Source organism: Cyanistes caeruleus, chromosome 3, assembly GCF_971803275.1.
Source record: "Cyanistes caeruleus chromosome 3, bCyaCae1.hap1.1, whole genome shotgun sequence".
In the NCBI taxonomy this organism is placed as follows: domain Eukaryota; kingdom Metazoa; phylum Chordata; class Aves; order Passeriformes; family Paridae; genus Cyanistes; species Cyanistes caeruleus.
Window position 1 is genome coordinate 39346193 of NC_141703.1, and position 27838 is coordinate 39374030.

Below are 27838 nucleotides of genomic sequence, written 5' to 3' on the forward strand. Positions count from 1 at the left end.
TGCGTGAAAACCACATAAGAAACAAAACTACTCAACAAATAAACCCACGACACATATATTTTCAACTTCTGTTACAATTCTAACAGATTATTCTGTTTGGGTTTCCTTTTTGGAAATTGTTGCAAATACTATAAACAGCCTTTTGCAAGACTTGAGAGAAAAATAAGATTACAGTGATACTAAAATATTTCTTTTCAATTTTGTTTCCACTTGATTGGGCTCATCAATTTTTCAGATACCTTGAAACTTTTTTCTTCAGAGTTCCTCAGTGTTTCATTGGTCAGACAGAATCATTATCAGCTAAAAAACATTGTATATGTGCAAACATGACTGTACTGCCATTTCAGCACAGTACAGCTATTCTTAACTTGAACTTGTGTCCTAAGCATAGGTTCCCTTGGTCTCTGCCAGTGTTCTGATGATGATGATGACGATCAACATGATTATCATGTTGTTAATCAAATCTCTTTAATTCAAAGATCAGGATTTGATTAATCTGATCCAACATAAATATCTGTAATTTAAAATCCTACTTATGAGCTGGTTGTTTAAAGTTAATGTCATAGTCAATGGAGAGAAATGGGCACTCTTAGGATGTAACTCATCCTTTGGCAGATATCTCCATTAGTCTCACGGATTCCCTCTCTCAAAAAGGGTAACACTGCTGCCAAAAAAGGAAATGTTGATAGAACAATGAACTAGTTGGTATAGTTGACCAGACAGACCATATTTTGGACACAGAAACTCTTCCTCAGATCTAAGAGAGAAATTCAGAAATTAAATACAAACTGAAAACCATTTTTCTACAGAAGCCACAGATATATAAAGTACCTTACTTTCTCTTTAATACAGACCTTATCATTAAGACCTTTTCCTGTCCTCACTCACTGCTTTCTCCTTCTTCTAGAGTTGGAAACATCTGCCTTTCCCTCCTTCCCAGACAATTATACTTCCAAACCAACATCCCCTGTATTCCCTATGTACTAACTCCTTTCTTTCTCAGCTGTATTAACTGATGCAGGAGTAAGTGCTAGTAGCTTAGGCTGTTGTCATGTATTCACATCTTGACATGGGCAAGATGTCAAAGCTCCCACCACAGGGGACATTAGGTCAATAAATTCAGTATAATGTAGTAACACTCAGATCAAGTTATTTACAGTCACTTAGCTGAACTCTGAGCACTGTCCACACAGAAATACTGCATGTTAGTTTTGGGCAGGATTCAGCAAACGGGTTAATGTACACGGACCTGCTGAAGCAAGTCCACTGCAGGACCACAGAGACGATCAAAGGACTGGGAGCATCTTTCCCATGAGGAGAGGCTGAGAGAAGTTTGGCCTGGAGAAGAGAAGGCCTGGGGGGATTTTGTCGAAGTAAATGTCTGAAGGGAAATGAAGAGGACAAAACCAGGCTTTTCTCATTGGTTCCCAGCAACAGGAACAGAGGCAATGGGCACAAACTGGAACATGGGAGGCTCCCTCTGAGGATCAGGAAACACTTGTTTCACTGTGACGTTGACTGAACACTAGCACAGTTTGCCCAGGGAGGTGGAAGAGTCTCCATCCTCAGAGATACTCAAAAGAGCATGGTCCTGGGGCAAGCTGCTCTGGGTTGCCCTGCCTGAGTGGGGAGGCTGGACCAGATGTTACCTTCAGTGATCCTGTGAACTGAGTACTTGCTCTTTGGTAGGTAGTTCTATCAGGAAAGGGGAATCACATCAGTTACACACAAAACACAGAGTTTTACTTAGGTAAGTACTTAAGCATAGGCAGAATGTTTAATAAGTGAGTAGTTTTACCGATATTAGCAATACTATTGATATTTATAGTGTAACATCAATGTCAAATATTCAAAAATTAACTAGATCCAACATTTAACTAACATTCACCTGATTCACTTAACAATCACAGTTACAAAGAGTTAAAAAAATCTCACACTATGACTAAAGCCCTACATGAGACCAAACACGGATGACTGAAAGATATCCAGACTAACTGGAAGATGAAGGACAGTGCACATCAGGACATGAATTTACATTAACGACTCTGACCAAAGATTCCCTTTGAGAAAGCATATGTTTAATAAAAATTTTAATTATGTAGGAGGGATGATATTTTCAATGTAAACACTATACTGCGGAGTAATACAAATGCTTCTGCACTCCCTTCAAAACATTTTTTAAAACAACAAAGAATTCAGCATGAATTGCTCAAAACCACTTAAGAAAAATGTGAAAGAGGAAGAAAAACAACAAGAAAATCGATGATTCCTAGGTCTGATCAGATATTAACTACATAATGCTATTTTTAAGACAAGAATTTAAACAATTAAAGTCTGGTTTAATTATTTTGCTCCCCAGATGAATCACATTTTATCCTATAAATGTCAATTCCAAAGGACATGAATTCACTATACAATAACACCTGAGCTGAATGAGTAACTAACAGAAAGAATGTATACAGTTCTTAACAAACAGAACTCAAAAGTACAATCCAAGTACACTTGGGAGCATTTAACAACAGATACCTGTAGTCTACGTAACACTGTTAGCCACTTCAAAATTATGAGTAATAACTAATGTACTCAAAAAAAACAGAACTGAAATTAAACATGCACTCAACACTGTCTGACCTTTCTGTCTTAACCTTAAGTTGTTAAAGTACAAGCTCTAAATGATAGATTCTCTACATTTTCCAATGTCTAGATATAAAATCTTTTTATATCAACTTTTCATACATTCTGAGAAAAGTAAATTTCAGTGTAGCACAGTAACAATGTAGAAAACTTGCATTTGGCTTAGTGAAATCTCCAAGCCAAGCAAGGTTTTAGAAACTTCTCAGTTTCAGTTTCCTAAAGTTTGAACTGAACTCTACACAAATTCAAGGCAGCTCACAGGAGACTTGGTGGGTTCCAAATTTTGAACTTTATGCTGTGCAGGTCATCTTGCAAACAAAAAAACAACACAAGGTAAGAAGCAGGGTTACGACACTAAAATCACAGAAAGGGCCTGAAAGATAGCTTCTCCCTATGAAATATAGCCCTAAGCTACTCAGAAAACCCCATGGCATGTGATCTGTCTGATGGAAACATTATCCTAGAAAGTGGAGGGAACTGCATGTCTTTGTGGGACATGTCTTCTGCTGGTCACCAAATGGGCTTACTTCTTTAAGCAGGTGGCCTCTAGCTATGACTGAGTCTTGACACACCTCTCAAATTTCAATCCTTCAAGAGTATAACGAGGAAAATTATTAACTGGGAATCCAAGAGATTTTAAAGGGGTGGCAAAAAAAATAAGGGAGAGAAGATGTAAACATCAAATGAAACATGAATACCACTTCCTAAGGCATTTTGACTATTTTAGAAAAAAAGAAAATTTAGAAATTAAAGAAAAAAACAGTGAAGAAACTGTTTCAGGCCTTCACTAAACTGAGTGATACACACTGCATGGAAGCACTTTGTATTCCAGTAACAAAACATGAGCTGTAATTTCTGCACCTGAGAAAAATTCACCATCAAAACTACAAATTGTCAAAAATTCCCTACCACCAGGCACATTACATCAATGCCTACCTGCACACATAGACTCATACACACATTTCTGAAATGACAGCATCACTCAAAGCCACCGAAAACAAGAACTAAAGTTCCCAGTACCTGTTTCCCCTGCCTAGAATTCACAAGAAAGTCTAATGATACTTGCAAGGATGTAACTGAAAATTCAGATCCTATTTAGTCATGTTCAAATATAGGCTGTGAGAATTTAACTAAATCTGAACCAGGAACAGAGCAAAGACAAAGTACAAACTGACAACAACTCAGAAATTGTGCCAGCACCATCCATTTCAATATTCTACCATCCAATTTAGTATTAATATAAGCAGATGTGCAACAAAAGCTGAATTATAGAACAGCATCATAATATACTCATATGGGTGCCTAAGTGATCTTCAGTGTTAAAAACACAGTGAAATGTCTAACAGGCAATGAACTAATGACTAAATATCACATCTATCTGACTTGGTGTTCCTGCATTTATTCATTCTTTTTGTACAATTTTGAAAATTTGAGTCCACAAAGACTAAGTTAATAAGCTAGGAAAATGTCAAGAGCAGTAAGAATTACATAACATAGGCTGTTAGAATTATTTAACATTAATTTGGCATTCTATTAATTCTGTCATTGTACATAGACATATGTTCACAACCAACTACACTTGAAGTGTGAAAAGGCAGTTTTATAGTGTTGCATATCCTGCTTCAGATTATTTAATTTACTGTGAAATTTTATTCCTTTATCAAAAGGATACCAAATTATAATTTCTAACTGAGGAGAAAAAGAGACTTCTTAATCACAGAAGTGTGGCAGATATGCTATGCAAAAAAAAATGGCTGAAAATCCTAACATGAATTTCTTTTCAAATTGTAGCACCACTCCAAAGTGGTGGAGTGCAGATCTCTGCTAGCTGCAAAGAAAAATAGAAACTGAAAACACATCATAATTGATGATGACTTAATTTACGCTGACTGAAGCAATATGAAAACTTGAAATTATTTTTTAGCCATCCTTTGACACAAAGGTAACTCAATTTAATCCTATGGATTTACACCCAAGTGAAACATACTGTTAACCTGAAATTTTAAAAAAGCTAATTTATAAAAACTATTACTAAGACAGTTGAGCAAGTTTCATTATACAGAAGAATAAAACTTTATATTAAGAGGGAATTAAAAGAACTGCAAAATGTATTATGAAAAAAAAATTGAGCTACCCTTTATATATCTGTATAATCAAGTATACATAGAGCTTCTGTCATCAGGAAAGAGGGAGTTAAAATGCCTTTCCATTTCTTTCCTTTCCTTCCCTCTCTAATGAACACCTGTTCGAAAGGAAGGGCTATTAAAAGAGCCAGTGGAGTAACAGGAAGGGTAGTGCATTTGGAGGAAGTCACAGATCCTTCAGTGGGCACAGAGGCTTGGGCTGATTTCCAGGGGAGATAGATTCTGGTTTGTTAGTTGCACTGCTTTCATCGATATTTATAGCAAGATCAAATCATGAACAGACGTCACTATTTGCTGCTCCATTACTCCTGTTATTAGTTATCCTAGAAACTCAAAGAATATTTTGCAACAGTCAATGCAAATGGTAAGAGACCAAACTACTGAGTTGCAGCAGCATTTCCCTCTGAGCTCAACCGAAATTGGAATTACTAGGTTCTACACAGCAAGGGCATAATTTGAGTTCTCGAGATTCCATCAACTTAATAATGAGCTCCCCTGGAAGTCGTGGCACTCACACTGTTGAAAAATTTACAGCCTTTTGGGCCAAGAAATCAGTCTGAGCTCCTAATTTCTAAGTTTGTAAAGTTTTAAAAGAAGCTTATCAGTACATAACAATCTGAAAGATTTAGCACAATCTGTTTCAGCACTAAGTGCCTTAGTACCAAGAACAGAGTCAGAAAGGAAGACGACAGATCACACCTCCTTTATCTGACTGATGTAACTAACGTGATTTTGTTCCCTTATTGCTGTTGTGATTGTGAGAAACAGCTGTACTACAGATCTCCTAGGAGAATAGCCAAGCATGAAAAACCCTTACTTACAGCAAAGTTATCAAAGCCTGAGTTTTGGAATCAAAGTTTGAGGCTTGCTAAAAACTGAAAAAACAAACCCCAACCCAGGGTACATATTTCTACCATTTCCTTAGTAATCTAATTTCTTGTTGTGAGTGTGTACAGCTATATCCATGGCAACAAAATCAATTTTATGCAGGGAGCAGTGGCACCCTGGAAATATTAACCACCAATTTTGTCATCTTGTCAGTTTATCACCAGCTAGTCATTGCTTTACATATTTTGAAGAGGAAAATTTTCTCCTTACCAACACAAAATGTTACTTAGTAATTTCTGTTCTTTTTGAGTCCAAATATACTGTGCTGATCACATACATAACAGTGTTTTAATCAACACATGATTTTTATAATAGTAAGACTTACCAATCCACTTAAGGCTAAAATCCAGATGTAGGAACCAGAGGTTAAGAGCTAGAAGACAAGAATAAGGATTTAATTTTTTTTTTTACAAAGTTGTTGCTATATGAACCCATAAGTTGCAATACAATATAGTTTATGCACTTGTCATGACAATGGGAGACGTCAGACTTTTACCTCTGTTAAAATTCAGTTTAACATTAAAAAAAAAAAGTATTCCAGAAGCAGCAAGTGGAAAAAACACAGGGATCCAACAATTGTTCTCCTTCTACAGAACAATACATTTTATTTTCATATAGCTTACTAAGTATAACAGGATGTCAGTTATAGGCTGCACAGAAAAACAGGTCTGAAAGACAGACTGAAGCAAAGGAAATGACTCAGCAGCAACAGAAGAGTTCCAAGCAGGCAGGGACTCCAAGTGAAGCTCTCAGACACACAGTCAGACAGACTAAGCACCAGCATCAAAATTAAAGAAATAAAGTTCTTATGCAGTGACATATTTGCTGACATGAAATCACAGAAATCAGCCAGAGCAAATTGTTTAAAAAATCCTGATAAGCCAACGTGGCAGCCCATTGTTTCTAGCAAAGTATGTGACTAATCACCTGAAGGAGGTTATTACCAACTGGAAAAATGGACTGAAAATGGTTACTAAAATGTCTCTATATGATGCTGATTGAATTATGAGTACACCTTCCCTCTAGAGTTCCTACTATGGAAAGAGTGACTGGAGATAAGGACAGAGTTTACAAACGAGGAGAAGGCAAATGAGTCTTCCCTCAGCCTCTGTGTGACGGCAGCAACTGTTCTGTGCACAGCAGGGAGAGATCCCACAGAGATACGGGGGTCAGTGACAGCACCAATCCACACTGGAGCTGCTCTGTGTGTATGAATGCAAAAGGTGAAAGCCATAATGGAAAACAGTCCACACAGTATCATGGTTTTCCCAAAGACTGTAATAATAGTGGAATTGATGGGTTCACAAGAGAGGAAACAAGATTTCTGAAAGATAAACAAAATAAGGTGCTGGAGCAGAAAGTGAAGGAAACCAAAGGCAGAGAAGGAAAGAGGATGAATAAAATGTACTGAGCACAAGTCAATATTCTGAAACTGACTGCTTATTCTAAAATACTCTCTACCACATTTCATGTAACTATATTGGTTTCCCCATTGCTAGTGCCAGAGCTACTATTGAATCCCTAGAATATATAGAAGTGAGCCTACTTTCTCATAAATTTGCATATCTCCTATTTCATCATTCAGGTTGTGACACAAGTGTCCATTCATTTCTAGGCTGATGGGTTTTTGGGGTTTTTTTAGTTGTTTTTTGAATAATTACTGGCTTTCTATACCTAGCAATCATATTTTTCCAGCCATATTTCACAGAATACTACATGATGTTGCTGTGCTCTATGTTACACTACTCTAAATTACTGATCACATGGTAATGCATGATATACAAATAAGCTCTATAAAAGTGAAATTCAGCCAAAACCTTGATTATTTACTAATAGTGTTACCATAGAAAATACTGTATTCTACAGCTTTGTTTGAACTCTAAATGACAAGGGAAAAATAAGCAAATTCAAGAATATTAGCAAACTAGATAGGTGAAAGATAGAATTGCTTTAGGATCAGGTTCCATTTTAATATCTTTTTGTCCAATTCATTTTAATAACCCAAAGAAAAAAACCAAAAACTGTCTATTATATTTTACCATGTAGGACAAGGTAAGAACCGATCACTTGCTCACCACTACAGCACACTAGAAACACACGTTTCTTCATGTTTTAGCTGAGGGGAAAGTTACTAGCTAAATTTATGCTGAATCATGCATACATTTATTCATCAAAATTAAGCATCAAAATTCAGACAAACAGAAACACTAACTACTATATTATTAGTTTATTAAAAGATGAACAAGCAAGTACATACCATACCTGTAAACCCAGTATGTAGACCAGAGATTTGTTTGTGATAGAAAAGTGACCCAATACTTGTGTCACCTGCACTCTTGGAATGGAGGAATAAAATGGAACAAACAGCGCAAACGTAGGACCCAAGCTGCAAAAAGAAAGATACATATGGTTATAAGAATTATACTAGCAACACTAGTGTCAAACAATCAAAAGGAGTTAATTTTAATATTACACCACCTTGCAAATAAAGGTGTTCCTTGGCAACCAACATGAGATAACCTGTGGTATTCTAGGTAATAGATTCATTAGCAGATAAGAACAACAGACAAAAAGTATTTTATTTCCAAATGTTTATGACTGGAGGCAGAAGAGAGGGCAACATATTTTATCAAATAGTAGATTCCTTCCATAAAGCACAACACACAACAAGAACAGCAGTAATCTCCTGCAGTAGAACAAAATATGATTCAAAGGAAAAATTATAAGGATTTTACCTTTCCCAAAAGGTTAAGGAAATCACTTCACTTATGAAGTTAAGCTCCTGGTATTTACCCAGACTTAATGTGTTAGAGGATTGCCAAAGGAGTACAGTACCTAAGACTGGAATACTGACAGTTTGATTTAACTTCCCTTTGCCAATGACTTACATGGCCCTACAAATAAAACTTCCTTTAAGGTCCTCATCTTAATCATAACACAAGATGTTTTTTAAGTTTTTAAAGCATCACTGGAAGGAGTTTCATAGAATCTAAGACTAAGACTTAAAGCACTTTTTACAATGACCAGATGCCTAGACTGATCTTGTGAACATGAACTAGTGCTTTTCATTCAGACACTCAATTTTGCATATACTCCTTTTTACACAAACAAAATACACCTGTATAAACACACACAACACAATCTTGAAATAAACTGAAATTATTTAAGTTGTAAGAGTCAAAATGCTATAAGAAAGCAACATACAGAACTTAATATTCATCTGAAGTTACTCCATTGTAGACAATATTCACTGAATAAATCAGGTTTTATAAGTGAAGACAGAAAAAAAAACGAAGAAAAAATATATTTTCTCTTCTGAGAGAAGTAATTTTAAATTATTTCTTTCTACTTTGACAAAATTGACTGAGAGAATACTACAACTGTGGCATGCTTTTCAGGTTTTATTGATCCTGTGATAAACAGTGACTCAGACACAGAGACTTCACATGCAAGAATGCACTCAATCATGAGATGGGAAAGTACAAAAAGGAATTTCCCAAGACTGCAAGTGCATTTCATAAACAGATTAGAGAATGCTAAAAAGTTCCCTAAATGTTAGTATTCACCATTTATGTCAACAGAAACCACAGACAGCACCATCCCAGTCCAGAGTAGTGATCAGCTTAATTCAAAGTCCAGTGTCTGAAACTGCTCAGTACCCAACAACCTGGAGGAAACTTAGTGTTTTCTCCTAAAACACTAACTTCATAGGCACCACAGAGATATGCTCCTAAAGGCATCAGTGTTTGTTTTTTAGACAGAGCTCACATCTAAATATAAATAGGTATTACCCAAATACCCATTCAGGTATCTTTTTCTAAATGTCAAAACTGGTACCCTTCAAAATGCTGTGTGAAAATCATTTGTACAGGCAACTCCATAATGTGAAAATTCATTCCAATTATTTTAAACTTTCACTGTCAACTTTCTTTATATAATGCTGTTCTTTGAAAATGTCCCTTAATATTTTCTGTTGCCTTCAATATTTTCAATAATTTACTTATATCTTTTTTTACAATATCTATTGGGAATGATGCTTATCTACAGCTGGTCTGTCAGAGAAGTTATCCACGTAATAGTACTAGAATATGGCTTACACAGTAAAGTACAACAAGAGCATGGTTAAGGAAAATGTGGACACAGTGGTGAAAAAAGGAACCCAAGTGACAAAAGACAAGAAAAAAGCCAGGGCACTCAGTATCTTTTTCTGGGTAAATTTTCACTGGTTAGTTTTGCCCCCAGGCCTTGTAAGTCCTGCACCTCTTGTGGGACCTGGAGCTATAAAGAAAGACATTTTGGAGGCTCTTGAGCCCAGCTGATCATACAGGAGGCAAGAGGACCAGATAGGCTGTACCCCAGGGTTCTGTGTGGGAGGTGGCCAATGTTATGAACTGAACCATCCTGGTGATTAGGGCAGGTTCCTGATGACTGGGTATTGCAGATGTTACACCCATCTTCAAGGAGGGCAAGAAGAGGATCCAGGGAGCTACAAGCCTCACCTCTATCCTTGGGAAAGTTACAGAGCAAAGCTTCTAGAAGCCATTGCCCGCTACAGGATGGACAAGGCAGCTGCTAATATCCCATACGGATTTACCAAGAGGGATTCTGGTACTGTGGATATGGAAGGGGAAGATGGAAAATGTTGTACACTCTGACTTTAGGATGGCCTTAGACTTGGTTTCCTCTTCAGCTCTGAAAGGAAAACAGGGAAGATATGCACTGTATATGCAGATTGGAGGGAATCTGGCTGCACTGCTAGACTCAAAGGATTCTGATCTGCAGCGTCAACTTCAATGGCAACCACTTACTAGCAGCTTCCCCCGGGGATTGATCCATACTGGGATGAACACTATTTATTGTCTTTATAAAATACCCTGGATGATGGGACAGAGTGCATCCCAAACAAGCTAGTGAGTGAAATCAAATTGGAGGGAGCAGTTAATACTTTGGAGAGCAGGTCCACATTCGGCTCTTCCTTATGGACTTGAGAAATGGGCTGACATTAGGAATGTTAGGGAGTTCAACAGAACTAACTGTGGAGTCTTCCATCTGGCTTGGAACAACCTTGTGCAGTGGCACAGACTAGCTAGAAAACAGATTTACAGATAAGGAGCTGGAGAATCCTTGGAGTGTTAGTCAGCCTTTGAGTGTCCCTTTATCCTCGCAGGAAAGGTCAATCACATACAGGGCAGCATTATCAATGTGCTATCATCAGGACAAGAGAAGTAATTGCTCAGCACTTCTGAGCTTGAACCTAAATCATTGTGTCCACTCTTGGGCTGCGTTCTTCAAGGAAGGTATTAATCTAATGGAACAGTATTTTATCAGGCTGCCCAGAGCTACAATCTCCATTCTCAGAGATACAGCCTGGACACCCAACCCAAAATAACCCCTTCTTGTTGGAAATGTTTTGAACCCAGGGTTGAACAAGATGACTGCAAGAGATCCTGTCAACCCTAAGCTACCCTATTGTTCCATGAATAATCAAAGCCTTATTCCTGAAGCTCATGAGCACTGGAGGAATTTCTGTTCCTGTATTTCACTGCACAGGTACAAACACCCATACACATACAGTAAACAAAAAGACTGGCTCTTAACTCTTTTAGTTATGTTAATTAGTTGTTTGGTAGCATATATCAGATTCAATATCTACAAGTGAAAAACATATTCATATTGAGGGACTACTTCAGTCTTTTCTTTCACTTCTTTCTTATCCTCTTGTTTTTGCTTTCCCTCTCATCTCTTTCTGTCTCCTTTCATGTGCTTTCTCTCCTTTTGCAGAGACCTTTGCCCCAGCCCTTCGTTTATTATACTATAAGAATATTAGGAACATCCTTTCATGCGCCATGATTAACTCCTACTAGAAATCTGTGATGTCTGTGTGCAAAGGGCTATAGACACAAGCATATTCTGACTCTGAACAGAGTTTTTGCCCACTTCATATTTAGGAAGTTAATTTTAGTGTCATGTGGGTTAGAAAATGAAGTTTTCAAACAAACCAGAAAACTCTAAAACCTGAAAACTGGATTCTAGAGTTTGAACATTCCACATGAATACCATGTCCATCCCAAAGATGTATTGTAGTAGCTGTCTCTACAATAATTATATCCTCATTTTGAAGAGCATGTTAAATTTCAACATTTGCAGTGAAACAAACACAGTGACCAGATGAGAACATTCTACATCATATGAATTTATGAGATTAATTTTGTACAAAAAAAAAAATCTGTGAAAAAAATAGATCAGAGATGTAAACATTACTGTCAGAGAAGAAAAAAATCAGGGGCAGGTAAGAGTATCTTATAAGAGAAATGCACTATTTAAAGTCTAAAATGGTGACTATTAAATGCAGATTAAAATAAAACATTAGCGCTAGCAAATATATGCACAAAACAGGAAAAATTGTTCTAAAGTGCATGAACAAAGGGTTAGAAAGCTAAATAAATGTAGCTTCTGCAAAAATACGTGCTGTTGTCAATAGAAGTTCTGTGGTATTAAGTTTGCAGAAACAACCTATTTTATTCAGAATGACTCACTACCCTTACTAACTGTGGTGCTGTGTTTTTCTTCATTCAAGTTCTTCAAAAAGCCATTAAACTGACAAATTCACAACCACGTATATTTTGGGTGGCTAAAAATATCACTTCTAAAAAACAGCTGCAGATAATACAGGCACGCAAACAGTACACTTGTAATTCAAGTTAGCAAGTCATTTCAGTGACCTGTGTACCTACAGTCAGTCCAAACACTGCCATATTACATGTAAGGTGACAGCCTTTATTCTGAGTGTGCTAAATATTCACAATAACATTCCTTAAAATTAAACTCTGTGGAATGCGACCACCCTTGATGGTAGCATTCCTCCACCTGCTGGAGCCCTGGACTCAAAGGACCAACCTAGTGCACCCAACCCTTTCACTACATATGAGCAGGACACCCCATTGCCTGAGGGCTCTCAACAGCAGCAAAATCATTAGGCTTTGTTACCCAATACCCACTAGCTGATGCCAATACTTCACAGGAAAGCAGTAAGAATGCAGAGAAAAATTAAAAAATGCATCTGGAGCTGAAAATAAAGGTTCCTCCTGTAGTTGGATATCTGTACAAAATCCCTGTAACTTGGATTTCATTAAAATTTGAGACCAAACATTTAAGAAACAATTTACAATCGCCTCGTGAAGGCAGAAGTCAGACACCTGTCCTAAAGCAAGCTTTAGTTTTTAGTGCTAAGACTATCCAACAATATATTTTGTAACCTGCTGGGTTCCATGTTACTCGCCTTGCCTGCCAAAAGCAAAGCAGTAAGTGTCTGCACATATATGGTAAACACAAATGTATGTCTGCACATATATGGTAAACACAACACCTTCTGATATGCAACAATTTTGTCATTTACATGTTCAAATCTTGGAACAGTCAAACAGATATTGGACCAACAGCAGCTGCATCAGAACAGAAAACAAACAACTAGAAGGATAAACAGTCAGTGAAAGAATGCGACCTATACTTTTTAGCTCAAGCAATTAGCATCATGCCATGCTAGGCTGGATTGGTAGCTAATATGCCAGTGTGACTCAAAGGGTACAATCTAGTAATGTATCTTAATCAAAGGAAGGCAATATTTTATCAGATCAAAGCAGGGAACACATATTGGCTTTGTTTTATAATGGTAACACAATTCTGAAACAAGCATTTCCTTTAATAAGAAACTGGGGTACTAATGTCAGCCCTTGAGCAAAGACATGTCTGCATATCTCAAAATTTCCCATTTCTACAGCATACTTTAGGTGCTGGACAGGGAACCACACTGTGGTATTACTTTGTGTACATATGAAGCAAGTTCCCTATGCAATTTCCCTTTAAACAGTCCTGAATTCTCATCACTTCATATAAAGCAATTTTACTCTGATGAAGCTGAATAATAATTAAAATTTGAATAATTAAAAAAATTATTCAAAAACAAGTAAGGAAAAAATCCAGAATAAGACTGGTAAATTCTCCTAAACACTTTCTGAATGCGATATTAGAAGACGAGTGCTCCATTATAAGACTGATGAGCTAAAAGCCCTTGATAGAACCCTTCAGCTCTTAGGCACCTAAGGGGAATCAAGCCATGTGTGTACATTGGAAGTTCAACACCAGAAAAATCAGTATACAGTGTCAACCAAGTGCTCCAAGTAGGTACAGAAGTAGCTCATAAAGCTGTCTGTTCTGCTATAGGAAAAATATTTCCTATAATACAAAGTAACTTTGCCATTAGATCTGTATTTACTTCAGGCCTTCTGATGAGACAGATGTGCAAGATATCCTATCTCGACACACCTTCACCACTACAATGTCAGCCAACTGCTGTGCTGTGAACACAGCCCTAACATAAGAGGCATCCTCCACTCTGCATGGGTTGGATCTGCCAAAAATAGCCTTATTGTGCTTTGTTGGTTGTTTAAAATCAGGCCACTAAATGAGGTCATGAAATAGTCCTTCACAGTCATGAATGATCAGTATCAGTTTTTGGGGAAAATCCCAGGTAACTCTCAACCACAGCCTCTAGTAAACAAAAGGATTTTCCATCTATCTCTGATCTCCAAAGCCCTCTTAACAAACACACAATTTAACTCCTACATTAAAAGTTCTTCACCCAGAAACAAGGTTATTTCAGGTACAAATGAGTTAACTCACAATTTGATATCCCATTCCTTTCCTACTCCTTAGCCACTCATTCTTGTCAATATTATTTTAGGGGAATCAGATTTGTGTTTTAGAAGCTTTTTATCTTTCATAAGATACATTTACAATTTTTCATTATTTTTCATAATAGTTATTATTATTTTTATTAGTATCACTAATAATTATTATTATTGTTGTTGTTATTATCACTGCTTAAAATGTAATAAACAGCTTACAAAGGCAGATATTCTTACTAAACTCTACTACTACTACTCTACTAAAGCCCCAGAGTTCTTTAACTCACTCATATATTTTTGAAAGGCATTTCTGTAAATCCCCATCATTACAATACTAAAACCGTGCTGGGAATGTCCACAGGCGTTTGAGTCGTCTGCTTTAACACCACATCTGGGTATATCTCAGTTTTGAGGTTTCCTCCTTCATCAGTAAGAAGTTTTAAAGCATGTACTAATCACATGGCTTTCTGCTGTAAATTAGGGTATTTTTGAATGCAAATGGCATATAAACAAAGTTTTTCACATATGAGAGGGATTTTAGTTGGTCAACAATTAGTCAAGTAAACCTCAGGGTAAAAGTCCCTCCTGCGAAAGTCAGTAATTCGTAACTTCAGGGGGGAGGTGGAAGCGTTGTTTCTAATTACTCTCTTTGAGCAGAGTAATTGTAAAAGGATCAAAAATAGATGCTTTCACATCCCATAAAACAGTAGGCAGCAAATCAAGACCGGCACACAAACAGGGTTGGTTTTTTTTAAGCACTTGAAAAAACCCTACCCCTCCCACAAAAGACTCACGTAATCACTCTTGAGAACAATGTGCAAGAGTAAACCTTTGCACTTAAGCCTTTCTGGTAATGCCCTGAACTGCTCAGAGGATCCAAGAAGCTACAGAGATGTAAGTACAGAAAAGAACTAACTTTTTATACTTTTTTCCTTTGCCACTCAGTAACAGCAAGCAATTCCAGAAATATTTCCTTTTTTGCATTATACTGGATATTTTCATGTGGCAGTAAGGATATAAGATCTTTGTATGGGAAAAGCTCATGGAAGAAATTCTCTGATATTTTATAATCCTATATTAATATGCTGCTAGTTAGTTTCCACTTAAAGGATCTGTTTATCTACAGCATCAACAAGTTATTCCAAGCCCTTTCTTATAATACAGCCTTCTGACAATCACAGGGAAACATTTCATACTGCCTTAACTTAGACAATTTTTTAGCAACACTAATTTAAATTATACTAAAGCAGAAATAACTACTGTAGAGGGAAGCACTGAAGCTCTAAAGTCACTGAACCTCACAGAACAACAGTAACAGAGAGCCTTAAAACAAATCCATACTGCAGTTGTGAATGCATAACTTGTTCTTATCTCCTTGTCTATTAAAACAGCCTTTACTATCAGCTTAAAAACTGCTCGCTCTTCTCATGTCTAAACATTGCAACAGAGCATCTTAAGAATTCAAAGCTTTATGAGCTAATTCCTCTTTTAACTTCTAGTGCACATTTCTTTCATGGTTTTTAGAAGGCATTCTTCTTCTGAATAGCAATGACCAAACATCTTTCTCTTTATTACTGAACTTTGTGTCACAAAGCTGAAGAAATATTACAAGTGGTATGATTTTTATACACCCTCCCAATTTAAAAGGATACATTTTTCCTATTATACTGGCAAAACAAGACAGACTGTTCAACAACTATCATTTATATTAGAAAAATAAGAGTACATGCCTTTGAGCACAGAATACAAGAGATGTGTCTAACATTTTCATGGCTGCTCTTGATCAGATAAGGGGATTGAAAATTTACTTGGCAATTACTCTTTAATAGCTCAAATCTCATTCCTTTCTGGTCAAAAGATTCAGGAGCATGTATAGAGAATAAAAAACTTAATATAGAAGCTGTAATCTGAAGCTGTAAACCCTAAAATTAAGTATTATACCTGCATGGGTTTCATACAACTCAGAAAAAAACCCCAAACTCAAAGAGGTGTGCATGTTTTCTAGTACTAAAGTAAAAATCCTAATATGACTACTATTTTCTTCTGCTAGAAAAAAAATGAAATTTTCAGTGGCTAACACTTATTTTGCTTATTTGCTCTAGTTTTAGGCTCTCTCTTTTACATTTAGTATACTTAAGCAAGTATAAACTGAAGGGAAGTTAATCATCTTAACATCAGCACAGCTCTTCATGTTAGTATGTGTTTTTGGCCGAGATTATTTATGTTAGATAGTGCTCACACATTCTGTAGAACAGATCACCCTTGTAAAGAGAGATCCAACTGATAAAAGGCAGGATATACCCTTCAAATTACTTCCACTTTTTCTTTAATTAGTTATGCAGTACTTCAACTCAACTTTTTTTACTTCCATCTCATTTATTGTATTTTCTATTATTTTTAGCACCAAATATAACTGTCATACAACACTCATGTAAAATCTATAGTAACAGACAAAAGCAGGGCCATAAAGATCCCACTGTCTTGTGTACTTGCATATTCTGTCAAGCAGCTAAATAATATTATAATTCTTTATAGCCACTGTTAAAATAATTTAATAATGAAATACATATTTGGGATTCTCTGAAAAATCTCAAAAATGCAAATTTGTGCGTTACAAATTTGGGTTTACTATACCAACAAATTTGGATCTACACCAAAGAGGGATAAATGCACTAGCCTGGAAATTCTCTCATCAAATTTATTTGTGGGTTGTAACCTGAGGACTCAATCTTCAGGTCATTAGGCTGAATCACCAGCCTCTAGAACACAAAACTCAACAGCTTTTAAAAAAACCAAAAAAACATAAAACACTTGAAGCATATGAGTGTTAAAGTGTTAGAAATAAAGAGGAAGCTTTAGGACATGCCTGTCTCTTGCCTCAGCTTTTACTAAACTACGTGCAATCCCCAGCTGCCAGTCCACACACCTTATTATGTACCTTAGGTATATGTTCTTTCTATTTTAATAAACATTCAACTATGCAACTTAGCACACAAACTTTTTAATATACAGAACTTAATTGAATCAAGCCTTTTTCTCAAACAGAGGAAACACTCTACAATAAAGATCACCTGCAAGATAAAATAGAAATACAAACAAAAAATATAAAAAAAATACAAAAAATAATTTTGAGATTAAGGAAAAAATTAAACCTACAAAAATGCAGCACTGCATATTTCCCATCTTCTACTGTTTTAAAACAACGTAAGACCAACACATAGACTATAGAGGACTGCAAGATCAGTGAATCTTGCAGGGAAGAGAAGTCTCTTTCCTGACCATTCCTTTAAAAAAAATTCTACTCTTTATGCATAAAAAAAAAAATATTAACCTCCAACATGATTTGTTAAAGAAATACTGTCCATCTCACAGGGATTAAACCATACTATGCATAGAGAGCCAGGAGAGATCTTTCTAATGAACTGCTAAGCTTTTCCAAGAATATAATTAGTATCCTTAAATTAGCAACTGGACCAGGGACAAATGGGCCAGGGATTAATCCTCAAAGAACAAAAATTATGAAGAGACACAGAGAAATCACACATTAGATTACAATACACAGTAACAGCCTTCTACATGTCCCCTGTTATGCTGAAAAGACAGATGGTGCTCCTAACAAAAGCAGGAGATGAGAACAAGAAGAAATTTCATTTAGCATACAGAGATAGCTTTGTACCACTGCTTGCACACAATCCCAACCCACGTAATCTGAAGTGTAACACTGCAATTGCTGGCTCAGAGCTTAAGTGTATGCTTCTTAACAGTTAAATGTATGTAATATTATGATACTACATATAAAGGCCATGATACATTAACATGTCTATGAAGCAGAGCTTTGGATTACACAGTATTTCCAAACTGGAGTCACAATCCTGTTAATCAAACACCTTTTGCTTTGGGGATTAAACACAAAACAAATGTATAAACATAAAACAAATGACTAATGCCAGTCAAATGTTTTCACACAACATAAATCTCCTAGACAAGCTATTTTTCCTTCTTTGATGAGATTACAATATTGGTTTAGAAAGGCACCTTCACAGATTTCAGACATGCTAGATTTTGCAAGCAGCTGGCCATTGTGCTGCAATTTTTTTCCCCAGATGGATGCTACTGCTGTGAAACATCAAGAAGCACAGAGAATAGACTATCAGGTGCCTAGCTAACAAATCTTGTAGGGTAATTGACTAAAGAAATTTGCTGGTCAGAACATAAACAAAATGCTAAGTCTTGAAAACAGCAAGGGAAAGAACAATATAGAACAACCTGCACTGGTTGCAAGCCTGGGCATAGTATTTAACAGTAAAATTAAACTCTCAGGCATAAGGTCTTCCCAAGTCAAAGCAGAGAGCAGTGGCCATGCCCTTACAATGGAGATATCTTATGACAGAGTGAATCAGAGAAATACTCCTGGATCACAGTAAGTTAACCTCACAAACTCCCAGTGCAACGCTACACAACTCCATCCTGCATACATAATCCACTGAGCAGAAAAAGCAAGGTTGTAGTGGTGAGTTTGCCTCCAGGCACACTAATAACACAAGGAATCTGGAACCCCAAGTCCTGTGTGGGACGCAGCTGGGCTTAGAATATACATTACAGGATCACTTCACCTTGTGGTGAAATATTTGAGAAGCTTACCTTGAACTGCCCAAACCATGAGATTGTGTAAATGTAAAGAGACTCAATGAAAACAGCAACTGCAAATTAGTTTTAGAGACATTTAAGTAAGAGACACACAAATTTTTTAACAGGGAGGTTGACTGACCAAAGACTAGAGTACAAATGGGTAATTTGCCTTCTCTTCAGTTCTCCAAGACAAACAGCATGTTAGAAAGTATGCTTTAAATGAAGTTATTAGAATCTATACACAATCACTAAAATAATATAATCTGAACAGAAGATTACTTTAAGTGACTAAGTGGTCTGTGTCACTGAGTGTTTATAGACTCAAAAAATGTGAGAATCTGAACAACCCTCTTTACAATTCAGATATACAGACAGGAATTTTCAATACTTTATACCATAACATTTTGGCATGCAACTCTAAGCCAAAAACCTCTGGTGCTGTTTTCTAAAATTATTTAATTGATAAGGAAAATTATTATCTTTCTTCAAAGTACATATTTCAAAGTAGTATCGATAATAAAGCTGTAACACCACTGGAAGGGTCTTTAATCCAACAATCTAGAAGACCAAAAGTTTTAGTAGTGGTTCTAGAGGGTAAATTCATTGATGCATCTGGATTTGGGACAGTAAATGGCCATGGTCTCATGAGTTATTCAGGCACACAGCTCATAAAAACAGTCATATCCAGCTAGTCTGAGGTTGGCAGCAGTAAGGATGTAACAGTCTCCATTTATTCTCCACTAACGTAAAACTCACAAAAATATTCAAAATGTTCTTCTTTTAGATACATTCTGTAGAGGATGTCATATGCTGTATGTATAATAAGTAGATCATTCAGGATTGCTGCCAAGAAATAAACAGCAACCTGACACAAGGAATAGGTTTTTTAAAAAAAAAAATCTGATCTTACTTAATAATCCAGACACCTTTCAGGAAGAAAAAATTATTTTTAATGAAGCCCTCTCCAAGATTGCCAAGGAAATGTGAAATAGCTGCTGAGGTGAATGGAGTTCATCCAACAACAATTAGAGTTCAGAAGTACAAAGAAGTTATCACAGTTTGGGTGATGCACATTATGGTGGATGGTATCAACTTGATCCTCTGGTTGGGCCACAAACAAGTTAAAATATCTCTCTCTATTTCTTTTGGGTTTTTTGTTTGTTTGTTTTGGGGTTTTGTTTGTTTGTTTTTAATAAATATATTCAGGTACTGTAGCACCTAAACGCATTGGTGACTCTCAAAAATGCCCGCACACTAACACTAATACTCATCTACAGTACTGTAAAATGTGTTCCCTATATTAACAGTCAAAATATTTTGGGGATAACAGAGGATCAAAAAGAATACATTTTGCCCCTAGGGCTGACTCCCACAGCATGCAGAAGAGCCTGCCATGGAGCATAGCTTAGCTGACTGCACAGTGCCCTGGAAGATCCATGAGCTGTGCTTGTCCAGCTTTCTCCTCATCCCTTTGTGGCCAGTTTGTCCTGCCAAGGAACTGCTCCCAATATATATCCATGCTAGCACCGTGGATAGACATAAACACTGTCTCAGCTAGCACTCCTTCTCAATATAACCAGTTATATGTGGGGATGAACATCCTATTTTGAACAGTAAGTTCTAGATTAATTTATTACATTAAAGATCCAACTTCATAGCACAAAATTAGGTAACATGCAATTTATGAAATTCTACTCTTGATGTAAAAAACTAATATATTTTACTGAATATATAGGTTTCTTCGTAAACTATAGTTCAATGTTTTTGTATAATAGTCTACATTTTACAAATGTTTATAGAAAGACATATGAATGAATGTGCATTGTTTTTGAACCAAAACTATTACAACTTTAAAGCAAAAATAAAATTTTGCACTTAATATGCTATAGCTAGTTACTGAAATTGAACTGTTTATCACAAATCTTAGATTATCCTTTCCTAAATATGTTGACAAAATTATTTTACCTAAATTTCAAGAAAGAGATTAATAGAAGATAGATGTGATGCTGGGAGTGTGAACAAGAATTAGAAGCATTTAAATATGAGAAACAAAACAATACACCTCACTGACTGATACATAGGTGCCCACACAAACCCACACCATTTTATGCAAAAAGCAGCCTGTTACACTTCAGTTAAACAAAAGCCATCCTAAACACTTCTGTAAGGGAAAAGATGTGGGGAAATCACACCAGCACTATCCTCAGGGTAGTAACTACTGCATTAATCAATCACCAAACACACTAACACCAAGACAGAGACAACAATGCAGAGGTAACTACTATAAAATTGCTGGCATTCTTAAATCTGCACTGCAGCTGGAGTTGTTATTTACCAGATTAGCTCCTTTATTCGAGGCACAGAACTCCCACTTCAGATTTGACGTAGAGCCCTGAATGCAGTATTTCCACCTCTTGACAGACAGTACTTACTTCACAAATATCTGAGAATCAGAACATTGTACATCTATCAGTCAGAAATCACTCATCTGTCTTCCCTCCTGTCTACAGAATGCAGAAAACACAGACTTAATGTACTACCTGTAAGTCAAATTTCTTCCTTGAACAGTAATGTAACTAATTTACATATTTTAATACACATCATCCACTATCTAAAGGTTTACCATTTACAGGGAACCATTAATTATGAACTCCCTGATAAAAGCAATCTTATTGCTTATCTCCTCAAATCATGAAAGAACATGCTAACCTTTTAATAATTTCACAAGTTAATAAAAGGATAATGAATGCTTTCTAAAGTGTGTGGTTTAAATCCCTTAAAACTGAGAGGTATTTCCCAGAAAGACTTTTTGGAAGCACAACACGCAACAGTTGCTTGTAAATATTGTGTGTTGAATAACAGATCCTCAGAAATAACATAGACATGTTAATTAAAGGTTCAAGTCAGACTTAGAATTCTAGTTGCAACAGCTTTTATCTTCAGGTAGTATTCTTTGTTAATCTTGTTTTACTTGCTATTTAAATTCATAAATGGTGCCTCTAAGAGGCACTCTTTTGTAGAACAGCTGCCCAAGGAGTAACATGAGATGCCTTATCCTTTCTGAGTTTCATGCTTACACTATACGATTGTCAGGTGACAGCAAACCTAGGAAACGTTTGCAACCAGTATCAACAGGATGGGGTTCTTCCCATTTCTGAGATTCTGCTGGACCATTTTAAAATATTTTTAAGTCCCCTAAACCACTGCCACTTTGCAACTCTTCAATGCTACTTATGACTGTACAGATGAAACAATTTCTAAAGTCTACTAAATTGAACTAAATTGACAAAGTGTAAAATAGTTCACCTGCACTATCTCTCTAGAGCAGGGTCACTAAAGAGTGATTAAAGTAGTAGTCTTAAGAATTTATGTCTGTAACAACATTTGAATTAGATTCCAAAAGTCAATTCTTAAAAATAGAATTAAACAAGTTATTATGGTTGGAATCTATGATCTTAAAGGTTTTTTCCAACCTAAATGAATCTATGATTGATTCTCTTATAATGTCAATATAAAAATGCTGAGAAAAAACAAGTTTCTCTAAACAAGTTAAAGAATCACAATGTGAATTGTTAAGAACAAAAATTCCCTTAAAATTAACTAAAACTCATTTAAAACATTTTGTCTGCTTGTCTGATCCTTAGGGACTTCATTTGATGCTCTATCATGTAGCTTCTTCAGACCCTTTTTTCCCCTCAGGTTTCTTTAAACAGCCTCCCACCTCCTGAGCATCTACAGAGTTCACTTTCCAATTATATTACATCCCTGGCTTATTACAATGCCCACTGTCTGATTTTTTTTATTAGAGAAGAAATTGGGATCAAACAGAAAGGAGGCATTTGTTTGTTTTCAAATAGTCTTGAAAAGTATTTCACAGCAATGAAGTTTCATTTCATTTTTTTAGTCTTATTTTGCAACAGAGGCTATCCATGTAGATATGTTATGTAGAAGTAGTTTATCTACATTTCTTACAAAACATTGCCTTTTGTTGGTTTTTTTTCTCATGTTAGGTCTACTGAGCCTCCTGCAACAACAGTGGTTGCAGAAATGGACCCTTTCACAACCTTTGAGACCAACAGTTCCACCTGTGACTTATATGAGCACAAAGACACAGCACGGATATTACTGTCTGTCTTCTATGGCTCCATCTTGATTCTTGGGGTGCTTGGAAACACCATTGCTCTCACTGTCATTTTTAAAAACAGAAAAAAGATCAACTCTACTACCCTCTATTCAACAAATCTCGTCTTCTCCGATCTGCTGTTCTGCATTGCCTTGCCAACCAGGATAGCCTACTACGCCCTGGGATTTCACTGGCCGTTTGGAGAAGCGCTGTGTCGAATCACCGCGCTCTTGTTCTACATCAACACCTACGCAGGCGTAAACTTCATGACGTGCCTGAGTATTGACAGGTTCTTCGCTGTCGTCCACCCCTTCCGATACAAGATCAGAAGGATTAAATATGCAAAGGGCATTTGTGTCTTTGTCTGGTTTCTTGTATTCAGTCAAACTTTCCCGTTACTTATACAATCCATGTCACAGGAAGAAAATGAAAGGACTACATGTATGGAATATCCAAACTTTGAGAAAATAGAACATCTACCATTTATACTTCTTGCTGCCTGTTTAATAGGGTACCTTATTCCCCTGGGGATTATTCTATTTTGCTACTCTCAAATCAGCTGCAAACTTTTTCAAACAGCTAAGGAAAATCCACTGACTGAAAAATCAGGGATAAACAAAAAAGCCATCAATACAATCATATTTGTAATTATAGTGTTCGTCATCTGCTTTACACCTTATCATGTTGCAATCATACAACACATGATTAAGAAACTTCAGCAAGAACCCCTGTGCACTGAAAAGAAAATTTTCCAGAAGTCACTCCATTATACTGTATTTCTGATGAATTTTAACTGCTGCCTAGATCCTTTCATCTATTTCTTTGCATGCAAAGGATACAAGAGAACTGTACTGAAAATACTGAGACGACAAGTGAGTGTATCAATTTCAAGTGCTGCCAGGTCACATCATGAAGAAAGCTCACGTGATGCAGGAGAAACGCAAATGACGGTACTTGCTAAATCTTCCAATGGAAAGCTACCTGAAAAATAAAGCCTGTAGTGCACCACAGTGGACCAAGACTAAAAATCCAGGGTCCATAACAAAAACTCTTAGTGCTGCCTTACAGCAGCTTAAGTAAAATTCTGTTTCTCAGAATGTCAGGGAATCAAGGAGTGATGGACTGAAAATATTTGTCACAGGACAGGAGGAAAACTCAGCATTATAATCTTCTTGCTGAATCCTTTTGACGGATCTCTTATTTTTTCCAGGAAACATGCACCATTGTGAATGATCAGATTCCATGCTGCACATACACATGCCTGGATGTTACTAACTCAAGCAAAGTCAAATTGAAGTTTGGATTGAGCAAAAATATAGCTTACAATTCAAACCAACTACAACCAGAACATCTGAAAATGTCAAGACCTCTAGCTGAGCTCCAATTACAGCAGTGGTTTTGCTGGTCAAGTCACATAAACAGAGGAAATAAAATTTTGAGATAAAATGGACAACTTTTTTTCTCATTTGACTATGACAAATACTTAGTTTATAGCTCTTTGGAGGTGAAACTGCATTTTACAACATTTGGAGAACAAATGCCTTATTGAACAATTCACACAGAAAATATTGTCAAATATAACACATGAAAAACTGATAAACTGTTTGGTTCTCCCCAACACTGAACATCTCTTGCATGTTAAATCACTCATCTTCACAAGGTGTATTATTGCTCTACTCCTTTTCCTAAAGGAAAACTTTCCTTTCTAGTGTGTATTATAAAAAGTCTCTCTCTACTCCTGTTGTATATAGATTATTTATAAACACAAATTGAATTGTAGTATTAAAACTGCACCATTTCAGTTAAAAGAACAGTGATACAGTGTTCTTCAGAACTTCTGCTGAAGTCAGACATGGACACAAGACAAATGCTGTAGAAATTTGAATAAATGTTCATAGTTGAGACCACCAAAAAGTAAATTAATGGATTAATTCTGGTGGTATGAGATGGCTACCTCTCTTTAAGCACTATTTACCTGAGCGATCAATAAATGCTAACAGCAGAATTGGCTGGGAAAGAACAAGTTTTCTCATCATGCCTTCATACAGCGTATCTGGGATCCCTTCAGGCATGCTGAAATTGGCTCAGGAAATAGACCAAATGACTTAAACACATCCTGCTGGAATCAGCTCAATACCAGCTGAGAATCCAGGATGTAAGCACTGGGTTCCTGCTGATGTGCCCTTCCGTCACGTCTCAGTTTCCTTCCCTACTTTATTCTGGCCCTCTATCTTTTCTTTAGTGTTCAATCTTATATTAATATGCCTTCACTGGCCAACACAAATTGGCAACTCAATCAGGAGGTTGTGATGGAAAATTAAAGAGTGCCTGATAATCATAAGAAAAAGTTACGCCAGGTGTCAGAACAAATGTTATTTATTTCAGCTGTATCTCTCTGACACTGAGGTTGTACTGGAAGTCAAGCAAACATATTACATTCGTCATCTTTGCAATTTCTTCCTTCCTCACATGTTGACCTCTGCCTACCTGCAAACTCAGAAGAGTCATATTGGAAGAGCAGTACAGAAACATTAAATTAACAATTACTTTTTTATGACAAATAAACCCACAAACCCCCCTATATTTCATACTACTTAGACTCCCAAAATTGAGTTTCTAATTCTAAAATACTAATTCTCTCTTTTCTAATTCTAGAAGACACTATGCAGCTTTAGAAAAGCAGTGTAAGAATAACTTTTATCAGGAGAAGTGCTACTTAATACTGTATGATCTACCGGTTCTGTTCTTGTCAGCTTTTTTAATAAACTACTTTAAAATATTATTTACAAATATGTTCCTATTGAATTAAGCAAGTGGTAACCAGATAAAATCACAGACAGACCACTCATGAATAACTAGAAGTGGTAGAAAAAAAATATATGTAATGTTAACATCTCACTAACACAAGCTTATTTTATTCTACTAATGTCTAGGGGTTTTGGGTTTTTAGTATGCATTTCATCTAACTGTGATTATAAAATCTTAAATACAATAAGCCTTTTTTTATACTTGTCTGTAAAATATAACTTAAATGTATATTAAAACACCAGATAGTTCAGGTAACTACACTTTTCTAAGTGGATATGAAAATTTCTACTGAACATCTTTCTCTATCCCCATTTTCTCACATTAGCAATTCTGTTATTATCAGTATTGGATTTTGTCTCTAAATCACATCAGCATTCCCAAACAGCTAACTTTACATCAAAATGCTGCTCTAGCATGAGTCCAGTTAGATACAGGTTTGAGAAAAGCTGCTTTTTTCTCATTGTTTAAATGTTTCTCAAATGCTGAAAAAAACCAATAAAATAAAAGCCTTTAAAAGCTAAGATAAGCTCAGTTTCCTGAAAAAGTCCTACAAGCACTGACACACAGATGAACAATGACAATTTGTATCTGTGGCAGTAATGTCACTGCTTCTCACTCCTTGTCAGGACGCACTCACAGCTCAAGCACACTTGTGTCAATGAGGAGACTCTTTTCTGTCATCTGCCAAAAGTAGCAGTGGGGGATTCACTTGGCTTGAGACACTGCGCTGCAGAAAAACATTTAGAGAGCATCTGTCCTGTTCCTTGTACAAGCTGAGGCATGAGGCTGGCAGCCATCACCAGAGAAATGGTAACAACCTGCTGCATGGGGCCAAAGGAGAACAGCAAGAGTGAAAAGTTACAGCTGTTCTCAAACAACTGGTTTCCTTCATGATGCCCTTACCCAACTTGCAGCTTGAAGTAGTGTGAGCTTTGCAAGAAAAAATAAGCTTTTTCTTTGGGGAAGGCTTTTTATACATTCTAAACAATGTTCCTTTCTGTGTGAAAGGCTGGTAAATGGTCACATAGACCTGTGCCTCTTTCATGCTTTTCATATACAAATAAAGCAGCTGACAAGTAGCAGTAGGTTCAAATGGCTTGCTCATTGTGAGGATTTGACTGAACTTCTCAGAAAAACTGTGTCTCTATTTGGTAGGTTAAGTCTTGAAACACATGTTCTTGAAAAAGCAACAAATATCTTTTAACTCTACACTTTGGAGTGTCAGGCTAAGCATCTGCTAAGAGGACTCCAACTACATGGAGTACCAGTTCTAGTACTAACACTGCATGTCTACTGCTGACATCTCTCAAATCTTACCTGACAGGGAAGGTGACAGAGCATATAGGAAGTAAAAAATTATGATGGTGGCCAAATGCTACATTTTGGCTGTCTCTGTCCAAGTCCAGAAAAGAAGGCAGGATAGACATCTTTTGTCAAACACATGATCAAGTAAAGGTGCACCATGTGAAAAATCCCGAAACATACACCCTTCCAGCAGAAGAACACCTAGTACCTTCATCTTTTTTTTTACTGAGAACGCAAAACTAAGCAGTAATAGTGCAAGTACCCTCAGCTGCCTTGGACACTAAGGTATTGAAGACTAACCAAAACTGTGGAGATAAGGAAGGCAGTCTCCTGTGGCTTGCAGTCCCAGCAGAAGAGGACAAGGGGATTGCTGTCTGACTGTTGGTCTGTGGCTCTGAAAGCTGTATAGATGAGGAACATGTAAGCAGCATGGTCATTTAGCAAAAGACAGTGACAGCAACTGTCTGAAGCTGTAAACATGTTACCACAAATAACACAGCTCTTGAAAGCGGTTAGTGACTCCTCTTAAATCAGCAAACGCATCAGTGTAAAAAAGAGGAAGGTTTTGAGCTCTTTTAAATAGATATTCAATTTAAGACTAACACTGCTCTGAAACTTAAAAG

At 36.5% G+C, this 27838-nt stretch overlaps 2 protein-coding genes across 5 annotated transcripts in view; one reads left to right on the plus strand and one right to left on the minus strand.

The window, feature by feature from the left end:
• The window catches only part of UBAC2 (UBA domain containing 2), an 87643-nt gene that overhangs the window by 23437 nt on the left and 36368 nt on the right, over window positions 1-27838 (minus strand). For all 3 annotated transcript variants that reach the window (XM_086880819.1, XM_023947918.2, XM_023947909.2), the window contains exons 5-6: window positions 7929-8052; window positions 5992-6039 (exon numbers count right to left, since the gene is read on the minus strand). In XM_086880819.1, the coding sequence (XP_086736945.1) occupies window positions 5992-6039; window positions 7929-8052 (172 nt within the window). The remainder of the gene's footprint in view (window positions 1-5991; window positions 6040-7928; window positions 8053-27838) is intronic.
• Window positions 1628-26431, plus strand: LOC111945218 (G protein-coupled receptor 183). 2 transcript variants are annotated; one of them, XM_023947901.2, is made up of 2 exons: window positions 1628-1685; window positions 22990-26431. In XM_023947901.2, exon 2 carries the CDS (start codon window positions 23027-23029, stop codon window positions 24092-24094), a length of 1068 nt encoding a protein of 355 aa, XP_023803669.1. In that variant the 5' UTR covers window positions 1628-1685; window positions 22990-23026; the 3' UTR covers window positions 24095-26431. The 2 variants fall into 2 exon arrangements, with proteins under 2 accessions (XP_023803669.1, XP_023803661.1); XM_023947893.2 differs by lacking the exon at window positions 1628-1685 and adding an exon at window positions 15056-15244.